The sequence below is a fragment of the Ptychodera flava genome, chromosome 11, assembly GCF_041260155.1.
Source record: "Ptychodera flava strain L36383 chromosome 11, AS_Pfla_20210202, whole genome shotgun sequence".
In the NCBI taxonomy this organism is placed as follows: Eukaryota; Metazoa; Hemichordata; class Enteropneusta; family Ptychoderidae; genus Ptychodera; species Ptychodera flava.
This window is the reverse complement of record NC_091938.1, coordinates 19,800,929-19,816,127: the sequence shown is the minus strand read 5'-3', so window position 1 is coordinate 19,816,127 and position 15,199 is coordinate 19,800,929. Positions and strand designations below refer to the sequence as shown.

At 38.5% G+C, this 15,199-nt stretch overlaps 2 protein-coding genes across 2 annotated transcripts in view; one reads left to right on the top strand and one right to left on the bottom strand.

Moving 5' to 3' along the window:
• LOC139143758 (puromycin-sensitive aminopeptidase-like) overlaps nucleotides 1-15,199 on the bottom strand; it is a 539,468-nt gene that overhangs the window by 503,976 nt on the left and 20,293 nt on the right. The gene's annotated exons all lie outside the window — the stretch shown is intronic.
• On the top strand, nucleotides 6,166-10,345 carry LOC139143735 (uncharacterized). The gene is made up of 5 exons (XM_070714275.1): nucleotides 6,166-6,268; nucleotides 7,025-7,120; nucleotides 7,322-7,435; nucleotides 8,297-8,444; nucleotides 9,413-10,345. Exons 2-5 carry the CDS (start codon nucleotides 7,058-7,060, stop codon nucleotides 9,733-9,735), a joined length of 648 nt encoding a protein of 215 aa, XP_070570376.1. The 5' UTR covers nucleotides 6,166-6,268; nucleotides 7,025-7,057; the 3' UTR covers nucleotides 9,736-10,345.

The window sequence follows — 15,199 nt, the reverse complement described above, 5'->3', positions numbered from 1 at the left end:
ATTTTAAACAACCCATTCGACAATTATCTGGACTCATTTCACGCACGGTAGTGGGGTAGAGTAACCATGTTTCACACTACATCTCTATGTCGTACATGTCAGGTGGTCGGATGTGCTTTCCCGATCATGCTTTATCCTAGTTGTTGAAATTTGAGGGAAAACTATTGTGATCTCAATGAAAATAGCCACAAAACAGCCCACTTCACGGCCCGATCACTAATGTAAAATGCATAATTATAAGGTTAACGACAAAGAATGCAAAAGTCCGGGACATTTGAGTGAGGTGATACGTTGCTGTAGTGACGTCGTCCATTCCTTGCGGTCTTGTCAAAATCAAATGATGACATTATCATCGAATTATAGTGTTATGTCTGACTGGTCACACTGAACACTTGATGAGAAGTCCACTACTCTCTTTCTCTCTACTCTATCCTTTACTGGGTCCAGTCAATCAACCAGATTATGGCATCCAACCCACTACAAATTAAACAGATTTTTTTCTCAAAATGCATTTTGGAGAGGTATCAGAAAACATATTAAAAGTTTAGCGGAATCCACCTTGGGGAAATAAGCTTATGTCTTTAGTGAAACTTTAAAATACACACTACCATACATTAAAAGCAAACAACCAATATGTGAACGATGTGTGGAGCTACTTCCCCTTTACCCACCATATATCTATCTCTTAATCTAGTAAACGATACGAACATGACCTTGAACCCATGTACAATAGAAAAAATAGATATCCTGCTTCCAGAATGAAAGAACAAACTTCCAGTGGGAAAACATATATCACACAATTTATCCACTGAATATGAACTTGAGGCGACTGATGAAGAAAGTTTGGCAAACTTTCGAAACATATCGTTAAAGGGACAAAGTTGGCCATTTTTGCATGAATTTTGTTTGGTACGAAATACTATTTATATTGTTTGACATGTTGAAAGATACTGAATGAATGGGTGACCATGCATATATTCGACCCCAGTTTGAGACAAATTAAATGAAAACATCGCGAAATTTAATTAATGGTCATGACCATTAATTCATTTTCGTGATGGTTTCATGTATCGTGTCTAAAACCGAGGTCGAATACAGGCATGGTTACCTATTAATTCAGTATCTTTCAACATGTCAAACAATATAAAATGTGTCTCTTATCAAACAAAATTCATGAAAAAATGGCCAACTATGTCCCTTTAAAAGACACTGAAATAGCTTGTTTAATACGTGGTATGTGACGGAAAATGTCATTTGTAGGAATATTGGCCGCCATATTGGATTTATGCTAATTATCAAAGCGCCTGTGTAAAACATTGTACCTCCAAAATCGTATGTATAGCTAATAGAAAATACCTTGACTCTAAAATCACTAAAATGGCTTGTTTATAACGTGATATACAGGCGAAAATATAATTTTGTAGGAATGTTGGTAGCCATATTGGAATTATGCAAATTATCAAAGTGCCAATGTGAAACATTATATTTTCTAAGTGATTCCTCGTGCCAACGATGTAATATTAGACTTTCAAATCACTGAAATAGCTTGCTTAACAAGGGTTACATGGCCAAATATGTTATTTTGTTGGACTGCTGGCAGCTATATATATACTTTGTGCAAATTAGACATATTTCTCAAAGGTGGATTCCGGTAAACTTTCAATATGTTGTTCTGTGCTCTGCGTACCTCTCCAAAATGCAATCTGAAGAAAAACATTCTACTGCAATTTGTGGTTAACCCTATTTTGACTGGATAATAATGATACGCACGCTCTCTCTCTCTCTCTCTCTCTCTCTCTCTCTCTCTCTCTTCATTTAAATCTTGCTCTCGGTAGGACAATGAAAGAACGATGATTATTAGTTTAAACATTCCATATCTGCATAACGTAATTCTGGCATTGTCATGTCGGTTTATTTGTTTCCAAACAAAGCTGGGGAGCTGTGCCACATCCCGACCGCCTCTGATGTCGCAACTAACGGCTTTCAAATGCGTAGCATTTTCGTCTGACAAGTGTTACCAAGTACTCGTACCTAATAGGATATGATTTCCCTTCTGGCAAATGGTAACTTTTCCAAGTCGGGCTTTAAAGTATAAAATTGTAGTTCTTCAGCGTCACAGATCTGGACAGAGACTTGAACGCTTTCCAGTTGGATGGCGTGAAAGTAAACGTTCATTAGCTAAATGAAGAGATGAAGTATCAATCGCTTCACAGGAACACACGGCTTGATCCAACATATACTTCAAAGCGATTGTCAAGGTTTATCAGATGTTTGTAATTTCCTTACATCAAAGCTCACTTCAGTTTCTATACTACTGTATTTAGTGCAATTACTAGTAAATTGTCCCCATCATTCCTGAATATACAACAGTTTCAAAAAAGCTTAGGTCGAGAACGTGCCACTAGTTTTATGATAATACCAGCCTAATATCAGAGAGAGAGAGAGAGAGAGAGAGAGAGAGAGAGAGAGAGAGAGAGAGAGAGAGAGAGAGAGAGAGAGAGAGAGAGAGAGAGAGAGAGAGAGAATAATCTAATTGAGAGGGACTTTGAATTGGGCCCTGACCAGAACTAAACTTTTGATTTATTATATCAGCCCGCCTAACATTTCAACTTTTTATCCCCTCACTAAATATAAAAATAAATATCCACGCCTTTTTATCACACCTTGACTAGCCTGTCTATTGAGCCCAAAACACGATGAAACTACCGCACTGAGGTCAATATTGGATAAAAATGACGCCTCCCAAAACCAAAACTATTGTAACAAATCAGTGTGGCATGAAGCCTTCACGGTGAACGAATATCAAATCATAGCTGACCAAGCTGAGTACAAGAGTTGTTGTGCGTTTCTCAGAAGTCAAGATAAAGAATTTGTGAAAAGTGAGGTCTTCTCAAAGTAAACTGTTTGTTCGCCGTCGGCCAACATTAACGGTAATGGGTTTTTTAAAATATCCTATTATTACTAACATAACTTTAAAAGTGATCGATTACCCATTGTCCATACGAGCCAATAAAAGTAAAACGAGCGCTATCAACTTTTGCGTGTTTATACATGTATACAATAAATGCTTTATGGAAAATTTGTTTTGAAGGCTTTAGCCGCAAAACATCTATTTTTATTGTGAATTGTACTCAACCATTTGCTTGGTTGACCGGTACGCATTTTGCACTGTTTCCTATAGGAACAAGGCGTAATGTTATTTGATTGGGCTCAGCGTGGAAATGATGATAAAATTATTACAGTGTTGACAGGCAGCGAGACTTATAAACAGTAACAAGGAACCTGGAAGACAACTCTGCTCTTTCTGTAATAGCAGTAGCCAATCGGTTTTGGGAAAATTACATAATTTCTATATTTCATTCTTGTTGTAAGGGTAAGCCCTATGATGTATTTTCAGGAGAAATAGTACGCCGGCTCTTTACAATAATATCACATTAATGGCAAAACGATTTATCTTGGCAATGAGAGAGAGAGAGAGAGAGAGAGAGAGAGAGAGAGAGAGAGAGAGAGAGAGAGAGAGAGAGAGAGAGAGAGAGAGAGAGGGGGGGTTAGGTTAATTGACACGGAAACATCTTTGCTAAGGTCAGTGCATATATTGAATCCATAGCACGTTGAGACTAGTCAATATACGAATTGGTTCTTTCGGAGAAGAACACTGATATTTTGACAATTTTAAATTCCGAAATAATTTCCAACTCTGAGTATTTACTCAAAATTATTCGTAAAATCCAAATAATATTTAAAGCATCTTGAAGCCGTCGCCCCTGCACTATATTTAAACACCTGAAAGCCGTCTTCCCCCACATTACATTGTGTTTTAAAAACACCTACACACTCTCCAAGTCTCGGCAAGAGGAAAAGCCTCTTTGAGATAAGCTGTCCAGTGTGTTCTTTAAGGCTTTAAGATTCCCCTATCTGAATATTAAAACTACAGGACATGCGCCGCACACTTTCGCTATACAATATGTACCTTTGTGTCAAAACTGAAGCGCCATATACATTTCGGTGTAAAATTTTATATATTTCTGTCCAGTATTGTAATGTTATTTACAGTGTGTAAATATCAATATTTACATGCGCATTGGTATTTCTGCTGTGAAGCAGCAGTATTGAAATTTAGAGAGATGTCCTAACCATCTCTAGAATGTCGGCATGCACCGCTCATTTAACACATTTTCTCAAAGTTCGAACACATACGGGCGCTAAGGACAATAACCCCGCCTTCCTTATGCTGCAGTATCATGCCCTGACACACCAGGAACTCTCATCCTAACTGAGGCTGTTACTGTTTCGGCCCGGGCAGAATGTTTACGTGATCGTCGGACACTCTTTCAACAACGGCAATTTCAACTGTTTTTTTGTCCGTGTCTTATTTTTCAGACACCTTTTCACCTTATGAAGTCCTATTACGACGAAACGCTGTGTCAACAATATCAACTCAATAAACAAAATTTACAAACTGTCTGTATGTCTGTCTTTCTGTCTGTCTGTCTGTCTGTCTGTCTGTCTGTCTGTCTGTCTGTCTGTCTGTCTGTCTGTATGTATGTATGTATGTATGTATGTATGTATGTATGTATGTATGTATGTATGTATGTATGTATGTATGTATGTATGTATGTATGTATGTATGTAAGGACACAAAAACCCTTTGCATCAGGTGAAATATCCATCGCTTTACGAATATCGAGCTGTTGATTCGCGATTTAGTTATTTTACCCCCTTAAGATATCTATAAAGGATGAGCATATACATTCTACGAAGCGTTTGATAAAGATACCAGTGCAAAGTCACAGCTTGGAGAAAATATTAGTCGAAATGCGGTCATTTAGCGCCTGCACTTTTGTCAACAAATTTACGTGTCTGTGACACTTCGATTGATATAGTGAGGGATTATTTTTAATTGAAATATCGTCAGGTCAAGGCAAGCATCAGAAATGAAAAATAGACAATTTAAAATTACTTGTGCTGCTCCAAAGTCGAAATCCAATGTGACTCTAATAATATTTGGGTATACTAGCGATTCGTTCAATTGGTGACCTTGATCTCCATCATCACTTCGTCAACAAGTGTCCAGCTATAGCTTACTACAGTTGATCAAAATGATGTCTCAATATCTGTGCGACAACACCTGAAGATGCAAATTAACAGTAAACTTCGGAAATATCTCTAGTTTATTCACAGATCATTTATCCTTTTCATGATTGACTTTTTTATCATCCATGTCAATGGTCTTACAATCATTTGGAGTGTAAATACATATGAATTTATCCGACTTTTGGCTATACTATAATTATATAGTTTTCGTGCTTCTGTACACCCTGGTGCTTCGACAAAATGCCTCTTGTGCCTTTCTTACTTCTTGTTTATTGCTGCTGTACGAGAGAGAGAGAGAGAGAGAGAGAGAGAGAGAGAGAGAGAGAGAGAGAGAGAGAGAGAGAGAGAGAGAGAGAGAGAGAGAGAGAGAGAGAGAGGGGGAGAGAGAGAGGGGGGGGGGAGGGGTGGGGTAGGGCCGAACTGATTGTATTCCGTAACTCATCGACCTGTGCATATTTTCATGTTGACACGTTGCAAAAGTTTCCGACAACTTGGCATCTTGTCCAGAAAAAACAAAACAAAACAAAAAACAAAAAATCCAAAAAAAACTGTACGTGGCGTTGTTGATGCCAATGATATCAACAAACCCAGAATCATATTTCCCTTATCAATCAGAGCAAGAAATGAGAGATATTTCGAAATAAGCTTGTTCTCCTTCATATCCGACCTCTGCTGATTCACATCGTCGGATTCATATGTTGAAAGAAAATTTGCCGTCAGCAGTTTCCCTCCCTTATCGGCATAAACTCTCACCAGCATAAGGTTTGTACAAGCTCATCCTTCATTCAACATCATGACTGGTATACGCTTTTGGGTCAAAGTTTTTCTTTGGCAGATGTCATGAAAAATGTTCAGAGGAACAGGAAAACGGGCGGGAAAGTAGACTAGTGTGTGTCCTGGCAAAATACCACAATGACGAGGTCATGTGAGTTAAATTTAATATGCAATCTAGTGATGGGTAGTTAATTTTATGAACGAAAATAGACTAATTTCTCGGAAAATAGTATTGGCATCAGCAATTTTTCCTACAATTGTTTTGCATAAAGTGGTGAGTGCTGAGCGCAAATTATTATAAATAAGACGAATTTATCAAGATGATTGCACTACATCGGTACAGCGAGGCAACTTGTCCTGACATCGAAGACTTCACAGGGAAGGAAAACATTTGTCTGAGGTAGGTTGACCAAAGCGATTGGCACTTATGATCGGGGTACATGTATGAGGATTTTTTCCTGACAGTAGACTGGGTTCCAAGGGACACCTTTGCCTGAAGAGCGAAATAGAGGTAATGATTCGCGTAAAGTGTTTTAATTGTAACCCAAATTCAATGATGATAACTAACTTTAAGATGTAAACATTGATCTATCACGCACCATGTATTTTTGATATCGGGAACATAAATATATACTTAAAATATAATGTCCTCCCTCTCGGCCCGCAATGGACGAAAGTAAAATTTGCACAACATAATGTACTGGTGCGAGGTGAAACCGAGTACATTATGAAGTGCAAAATTTGATTGAGTTCATTATGGGCAGTGAGAACTATAACCAAATCGAGCACGAAACAAAGATCGATGATGAAAAAACGACATATTAAATCGCAAGATGATGTGCATTATACAAACTACCTCTTCCCTAGCATTCAAACAACCAGAATTCAATACATGACTTCAGCAGTAAACTATATGTTTGGAAAGCGGAATGACTGACAAGAATTATAAAGAGGTTAAAACGCGCCGCGGCGCCCCATTTTTTAGTCCACCTGTTCACACACATGAGCTAATGTCGTACCGATGTCGGTCTTCAAGTCTGTCTGTGTGTATGTATGTGGGCGCAATATCTCAAGAACGGCCTATCGGATCGGAATCAAATTTGAATGGAACAAAATACGACCAGAAATAATTTTTTTCCTTAATTATATTTTGCAGTTGAAGATTTGAGAAGTTACGAGCACACCCACCATGAAGATAGTATTTCTTATCTGTTTCCTCGTCATCTACCACGTTGGAGTTGATGCGCTCAGGGTAGGTTGTAATTTTGTAGCGTTTGTTTCCGTTTTCGAAATTGACAAGACTCGGTCTGAACAGATAACCAGAAAGGAGCATAACAATTGATGTATAATTTCATTTCAAAACAAGAACTAAAACAACTCTTTAAAATAGTGTTTTTGGTTTTCGATTTCGTATTGCAATATTCTGACATGAATGTCTCTTTACGCCATACAGAAATGCAAAATGGCGGACGTGGAAGCCTGTGAGTGGCAATTGACGGAGTACTCCCGTAACCCGGACAATTGGTCCGAAGAGAGGAAAAGCGTTCTCTACTGCGATACTGTCGAGGTAATAGTCTGTCTGTTTAAGTTATACGTATACCGCTATAGGATGATATCAATCTGACGTCGGATAGGGACTGGGAGCATATCAAAATTAGATTGAGAACAACTGTGACTTTTGGTAATAGATTATATTGCTGTGCCTTTTGGTGATATAATATCGTTTATTTTCAAAAAAAACAAAAAAACAAATATGTTGTCGTATTATTCTCCCTACATTATGTTGAAGTAAAACGTATTGGCATTGATAACAAAATGTTAAGTGCGATGTTGTTCATGAATGAATTCTAGGTCCGCACTAATATTCCGTTGTAAACAATAACATATGACAACGCATAAAGAGGCCCTGATAGTTCGAATATTTGGCATTTCAGGTATTTCGACATGATTTTGTGAGCAGAACAAGATATTTTAATTGACAAAGTGAATAAAGGTATCGGAAAATACATCAAAGCTTACACAGCTGACCGAACTTTCAGACAAAACCACGTGACCAAGTTGTAATTACAATGATGATGATACGAAGACAAAAAAAGACACCGCACACAGCCGGTGAAATTTCACCCTATACGGAGTGCGTGTTCTGTTGGGTGTTGTCGTCTGTTAAGAGAGAAATCCCCGTAGCATACGATCTGTATTCGACGTGCTGGTACATCTGGAAAATCCACCATGTTTGTTCGTACGTGCAAATGCAGACACTGTTAGATAAAGTAGAGGCCATGCGCTGTGTAGTTTTGAAAAGTTGTAGGGGCATATCGATATTTCCTTGAAAATTTCAGTATCGTGCATGCGCGACACATTTTCACTGAGATTGTAATTAGCAAAAATGACTAAGCAATTACTGATATCAAGATTGTTCCTTTTCTAGATGCGTGTCGAATGCTTGCAAAGCATGGACTGTGATCATACAAAAAATATAAAAGGTTTACCGATATCTGTCGACGGTTGGATCGATCTGATTGCACCCGGACTTAAAAGAATGCAGGATTATGGTTTATGCAGAGCTAGTGCGACCAGTAAGTATACCCCTTTGCATTTTGTAGGGTTGAATGCCTACGGAGGAAGAGAACACTTAAAGGGAAACAGTCGTCGGAACTGCGCCTGTGCGAGTTTCTTGTTTACAAACAATATATTTCGTGCACGATATCTAGATGCACATCATCATCATAGCTGCGACTTTTAAATTGTACGATGTAGATTATGACAGACATGTTTTAACTTTCATCAATCACCATCGTACCTTGGATACAGTGTTTACATTGGTCGTATGTGTCCCATACGACCTTTAAGCGCAGTTCCGACGGCTGTTTCCCTTTAACCGATTCATTGCTTTGTCACGTGATCAACCGAAATATTATTTGACTTCCACAGCTATACTCTGCCACTGCAGTAATCTAACAATTTAAAAACCCACACCAACTTAAAGTCGAATGTGCCTCGGGGACAATTATTCGGACTCCCGCTTTTCCAGTTATATTTCTGGTCTACCACTTCTGGGGGCTCATTTCAAAGCTGAGCCTCTTTGAGTAAGAACTATTTTCACAGTTTTGTTTTAGTTTTTCGAAAATCGAAAATGTCATTTTTGTTCATTGAGTTAACACAGGGATGGCGGCCACTTTGATTTCAATATCAATAAATATAGGTAATTTGTTTCTCTAGTACCGAACTTTGCACGCTGACCCGTGATTTTTATTCTTGATTTGGTAAGAGAGTGGTTGAAAGATTCCTTGAGGAAAATTTGAGCTAACGTGGGATATAATACCAAACAAAATAAGAAAAAAATACGCCTAGCAACCATGACCACTCCCCTTAGTAACCATAACCCTTCAAAAGTTTTGATGAGAGTGAAGATGATTATAATTATTTAGGTCAGCGAACTTGATAAAATACTAAGAATGCCCAGCAAACCATACGCACGCCCTCAGCACAGCCAATATAATTATGTATTTGATGTACCATGTCATTTGACTTCTCCATTTTCCAGGTGTGATAGAAATCGACTACGATGACGATTGTGACGAATATTACGTCACCAAACAATGCATGGATACTCTGTCAGCCTATCTGAAAAGTCGATATTCCCTGACTTGCGTTACAATGCTCAAGGCTGGTCCCTGTTTCATCTTGGGCAGACAACAGTGTGGTGTACCACAGGTGCGTGCTGAGGGATCGGGTAATGTCAACCCTTACGCTGCCATCGCCGAAGGAGGCAACTGCGTGTTGTACTACAACTCGTCAGATCCGGTCTATCAGAAGCAAGAAGACTACAGAACCGAAAACGATTTGGATTATTTTGCATACTTCTAAATTCTTCATACTTTTGAACTGTGCATTTTACAATCAGAGAATAGCAACAAAATCAGACTTTCTAGCAGTGATATTGTCTGTTTCAAAATATAAATTTTAGAGAAGATGCATGAAAATATAAATCTTTGAAAGTCAAATTCGTAAAAATCAGGCTGAAATTGACTCTCGTCAGTGAACCAATACTACCAAATAAGCAGTTGCCGTTTACTCTAAAATGAACAGTCATAATGAACAGTTATTTATTTTCCCATTTCTGATGATGTTTTGGTTACTTTATTTTCTTGAAGGAGGCAGTCGTCGGAACTGCGCGTGTGCGACTTTATCGTTTGCAAAAAATGCATTTCATGCATGATATCCAGATGCATCAAGTCAACATAGCTGCAACATTTAAATTTTACGATATTCATTGCTAACAAACATGTGCTAACTTTCATATGTGTTAACTTTCGTACCCTAGATACAGTGTTTACATCGGTCATGGGGTTCCCTAGCAACCGTTGAGCACAATTCCGATGACTGCCTCCCTTTACACAGCATTCGCACGTTTGAACAGTTTACTGCACTAAAATGTTCCTTATGCACCGATGAATAAACATAGTGTTGAACATAACATCAATGTGATATGATTTATTTACCTGGCTAAGCCTCAATGGTATACAGTCACCTGTAATCTAAATATGCCCATATATGGTCAAGGGGTTCCCTGCTATTCAAAATGCCCATGTGAGGGCGCTGTTTTTAACGAGCGGCCACCCACTTAAAGTCTGTGATTGGTTAGATTTTCTCTTTCCATGGTAACTGTGGCAAAACTGAAACAGGTGGCAGTATACCTTTAAGCTATGTTGATATTGCACAGTAGATTTGTCTGTGCGTCTGTCTGCTCAAACTATTGGCCCTCATTTCTCTGTAGGAACATGGCCATATTACATATCCCTAGGCTCATTCTAAAGCAAGATCTTTGAGAGAAGTTGAGACATCTGAAGTACTGAGACAGACATTGTTTCACACAGGTTTCCTCCCTTCGGGTAGAACGCACCTTGGGGACTTGTAAATATCGCAAAATGTTGGGCAATTTGTTTCGCTATTTCCAAACTTTTCATGGTGACTCCCGATTTTTATTGTCGATTTGGTAAGAAACTGGTTGAAAGTTTCATTCAGGATAGTTTGAGCAAAAGTTTAAGTCTTTCACTTTCGAGGCACATACTACATTAACACAGGGGAAGAGCTGCAAACATATTGGTATCACTTGTTTTCCTTGTAATCAACAAATGCATAAAAAGTTTACTGGGTACAAAGGTATCATTAGTAAAGAGGGGTACAAGAACAAGAAAAGTAATTTCAAATGTTGTGTGACCTGTACTAGTATTTGGAACCAGTACATCCATTTTGTTCTTCATGCGTAACTGCTTTTCAACCTGAAATAAATGAAGTTTGCCACTAGGCAAGGAAAAAGAAATATGGATAAAACATGATTGGAACTAATTTGGGATAATTGGATGGTGAAGTAGTGTCGATTTTATCTGCAAATATAAGCTCATCTGCTTTTTTTTTTAAGTTTTACACTTGTCTTTATGAGTAATTTGTAATGTCGCAACGTTCAGCTATAGGGCACTCAACACTTTTGAGAAATTTGAAAAATATGAAAATCATCCCAAATTAGTTCCAATCGTGTTGTGAGTATTACTTTGTCAATTTTCCCTCTAAATTTAGGATTGCTTTGCATATTAGATCCTGTAGGAACATTTTCTGTGTGGTGGATATTTTATCCCTTGGAAGCTGCATGATATAGGTGAAGGCTGTTCTTGGCAGGTGACTTCAAAGACGTTTTCAATGACAATGAGAAAGTTTGCAGCAAAAAATACGTATGCAAGTTTTATTACCCATTGAATTTTGCTGAATGGGGTCATCCCTCGCACAAACCAAACTTGAAAAGCCAGTAGCTATATGATTCTAGAGAAGAATATTAGACTGGAAATGAGAAAGATGGCAATTTACATATCTGCATTTCCCAAAAAATGTATATTAGATTATCTCCAGTAACTAACATGCCTAATTTTGACAGGCATGGGACATGTGAGTGAAGTGAGTGTACAAGCGTGAGTGCTTTAAACTCAACAACATGTTTGGGTTTGGGTCACAGTCAGAAAAACTGTAACAATTATAAGCTTGGTTATTGAACCACTCTTTTTGAGAGTGGGGATTTGGCCGGGTGGTTCTGTCTATTGCCCCTCCGCTAGGCGACTGATGCCGTATGTTGTGAGTTCGAACCCGATTGAAAACTGACCGTATTTTCTACACTGGGTTGATAGCTCTGCCGGTGGACAGAATTCTGCCCAGTTTTAAGCGATGTATTCATTGCTTCGCTTAGATAAAGTTTGTGTGTGCGATGTGTTATGTAGGTCATTTCCCCCCACACTCATCATGACCTGAGTTCAATTAGTCTAGAACATTCTCAGGTCACTGCCCTTAATGACCTCACAACCTTGAATTCAATTAGTCATGTTTGGAATGTTCTGGAAAGTTGATTAGTTGTGTAAGAGAGATAATTTTAGAACAGTAATTAGCATGTCAATAAAAGTTCTAGATTGTTCTTATATGCCTTTATAAAAGGGACGTGCTCAGCTTCCAGTCAGACTTTTGGGATTGTGTCTCTTGTGTGTTACTAAACTCCAGCAGTAGTCATTCTCAAGACTTTTCAAGACCTTCACTGCCAACGCTGGATTTATACTGTGGACTTTGTGCAGCTTCAAGCCTGCAAGGACTGTTCATTCATCCAACTGACTGTTACAACTCTGAGACTGGAGCTTTGCCGTCCCAGCTGAGATAAGTAGTCTGTACACTTTTAAAGCTTGTACTCTATCCCTGACTTAGCAATTAGTTTTATTTTTGTAATAAATTTTGTTTAAACGTTAGCTGCTGAGTTCACCCTTTTGTTCGTTTTCTCTGCACGTAACAAATTGGGGGCTCGTCCGGGATACGAATATTTTGAGCCGTTTGACAACATTTTGCCTACCTTTTCAAAACTACTTTACACTGTGAACTCAGCGAAATTCAATCATGGCGGAATTCAAGCCAGACGAATTTATGGATGACCTCGATCAGGACACATTTAATTCCCTCAGAAAAGACAACCTCATAGCACTGGCAAATTTCCTTAAAGTAGATGTCAAAAGATCTATGCGCAAGCGGGAAATACAGTTCAAGATTGCAAAACATTTAGTTAATTCTGGCCATTTTGAGGAGTCTGCCTTAAAAGATTATGAGCCTGACTGGGAGTCCTCCTTCGAACTCAAAAAATTAGAATTAGAAATACAGGCAGATTTGGAGCTTAAGAAATTGGAATTAGAAAAGGAAATGAAAGAAAAAGAATTGCAAATGGAAGAAAGACAGAAAGAAAAGAAAGGCAGGAAAGATTAGAAATGGAAGAAAGACAGAGAGAAAAAGAATTGCGATTAGAAGAACAGCGATTACAGGTAGAAATAAAACGTTTAGAGATTGGACAGTCAGGAAAATTCTTCCCTTCAGACAAGTTTGACATCACTAAGCATTTCAGGTTAGTTCCCCCTTTCCAAGAAAAGGATGTTGACAAATATTTTCTCCATTTTGAGAAAATTGCTCAGAGTCTGAATTGGCCTAAGGAGTCCTGTCTATGCTTTTGCAGAGTGCTTTGGTGGGTAAAGCCAGAGAAATTTACATTCAGTTGTCAGTAGAGCAGGCTTCAGATTATGATTCTGTGAAGGAATTAATTCTCAAGGGCTATGAGTTGGTGCCTGAAGCTTACCGTCAGAAATTTAGGGATTGTGAGAAGGTGAAGGATCAAACTTATGCTGAATTTGCTCGAACAAAAGAACAACTGTTTGATCGTGGTGTTCTTCTGAAAAGGTCAGTCAGAATTATGACAAATTACGACAGCTCGTTTTGATTGAGGAATTTAAAAGGTGCATCCGGAGTGACATCAAGACATTTATCAATGAACAAAAGGCAGATACATTGGAGGTTGCTGCACGTTTGGCCGATGATTATTCATTGACCCACAAATCTTCCTTTCTCAGCAAACCATCCCAGTCCTTTTCATACAGAAACAATGCAGGTAAATTTAACTCCTCCTTTTCATCCAAGAATTTCTCAAAGGACAGTAGAAAATCAAATGACAACAGTTCACAAAATTCAAGTAACACTTCCACATCATCAAATCCCAAGTCTCAATCTCCTTCTGACAAACAGTTCGGTACACTTTCTTGTAATTATTGCAAGAAAGACGGCCATTTAATGTCAGAGTGTTTCAAATTGAAAAGAAAACGTGAAGGTCAAAGTGGTCAAAGTGGATCTAAGCCCACTGGCTTTATTTCTTCATCAACTCAATTAGAGTCTAATAATGTGTGTAACACATTTTCTGAGGTTAAATCCCTCTTATCCCCAATTAATGAGGTCAAGGTCAATTCTTCTCAAGATAGCATTATGGGTATTTTCGAGCCATTTATTCATAATGGTTTTGTATCACTTTCTAGTGATTTTTCTTCCGCTACCCCTGTCAAAATTTTAAGAGATACCGGGGCTTCCCAGTCTCTTTTGTTGGCAGATACCCTGCCGTTTTCTGAAAAGTCATTTTCAGGTTCTAAAGTTCTTATTAAGGGGGTAGATTGTAATGACTACATTCCTGTTCCTCTCCATAATGTCTATTTGTCCTCGGACTTTGTTTCTGGACCTGTGACTTTAGGTATTAGGCCTTTTTGCCTTTTGAAGGGATTCACCTTCTTCTTGGAAACGACCTTGCTGGGGACAAGGTCATTACTAATCCACTTGTGACTGATAATCCTAGTTTAGATCAGGATCCAGAGCCAATTGAACAAGAGATACCCGATTTATTTCCTTCATGTGCCATTACTCGAGCCATGTCAAAGAAAACTTCCGAGAATCAAAAATACTCTCAAAAATAATGTCACAGATGTTGACTTAAATGACACCTTTCTCAGTCAGGTGTTTGACACGGATCATTCCGTTATCCCTCGTGGATTTGAAACTTCCAGTAAAACTTCTGCTGACCAAAGTCAGACATTTTCTAGATCAAATCTCATTGCAGAACAACACAAAGACCCAGATATTTTGTCTTTGTTTGACAGGGTAGATGATGAAGGTAAAACTTCAGATAGCTCTGTTTCCTATTATACAAAATCTGGTATTCTCATGCGTAAATGGAGACCTCCAGATGTTTTGGTTGATGACGATTGGGCTATAAAACATCAAATTGTGGTTCCAAAGCCCTACCGTGCTGAAATATTGCGCCTGGCCCATGAAACGCCCTGGGCTGGTCACTTAGGAGTCAGGAAAACTTATCATAAAATTCTCAGTCACTTTTATTGGCCTAATCTCAGGCAGGATGTAGCACATTTCTGTAAAACTTGTCACACATGTCAAATGGTAGGAAAGCCGAATCAGACTATTCCAAAGGCCCCTTTACAGCCAT

Excerpts from the sequence above, each read along its gene's own strand:
- LOC139143735 (XM_070714275.1), top strand. The coding sequence starts at position 7,058 with ATGAAGATAGTATTTCTTATCTGTTTCCTCGTCATCTACCACGTTGGA. Across the intron at positions 7,121-7,321 it reads TTGGAGTTGATGCGCTCAGG|AAATGCAAAATGGCGGACGT; the intron begins GTAGGTTGTAAT and ends TACGCCATACAG. Across the intron at positions 7,436-8,296 it reads TCTACTGCGATACTGTCGAG|ATGCGTGTCGAATGCTTGCA; the intron begins GTAATAGTCTGT and ends TTCCTTTTCTAG.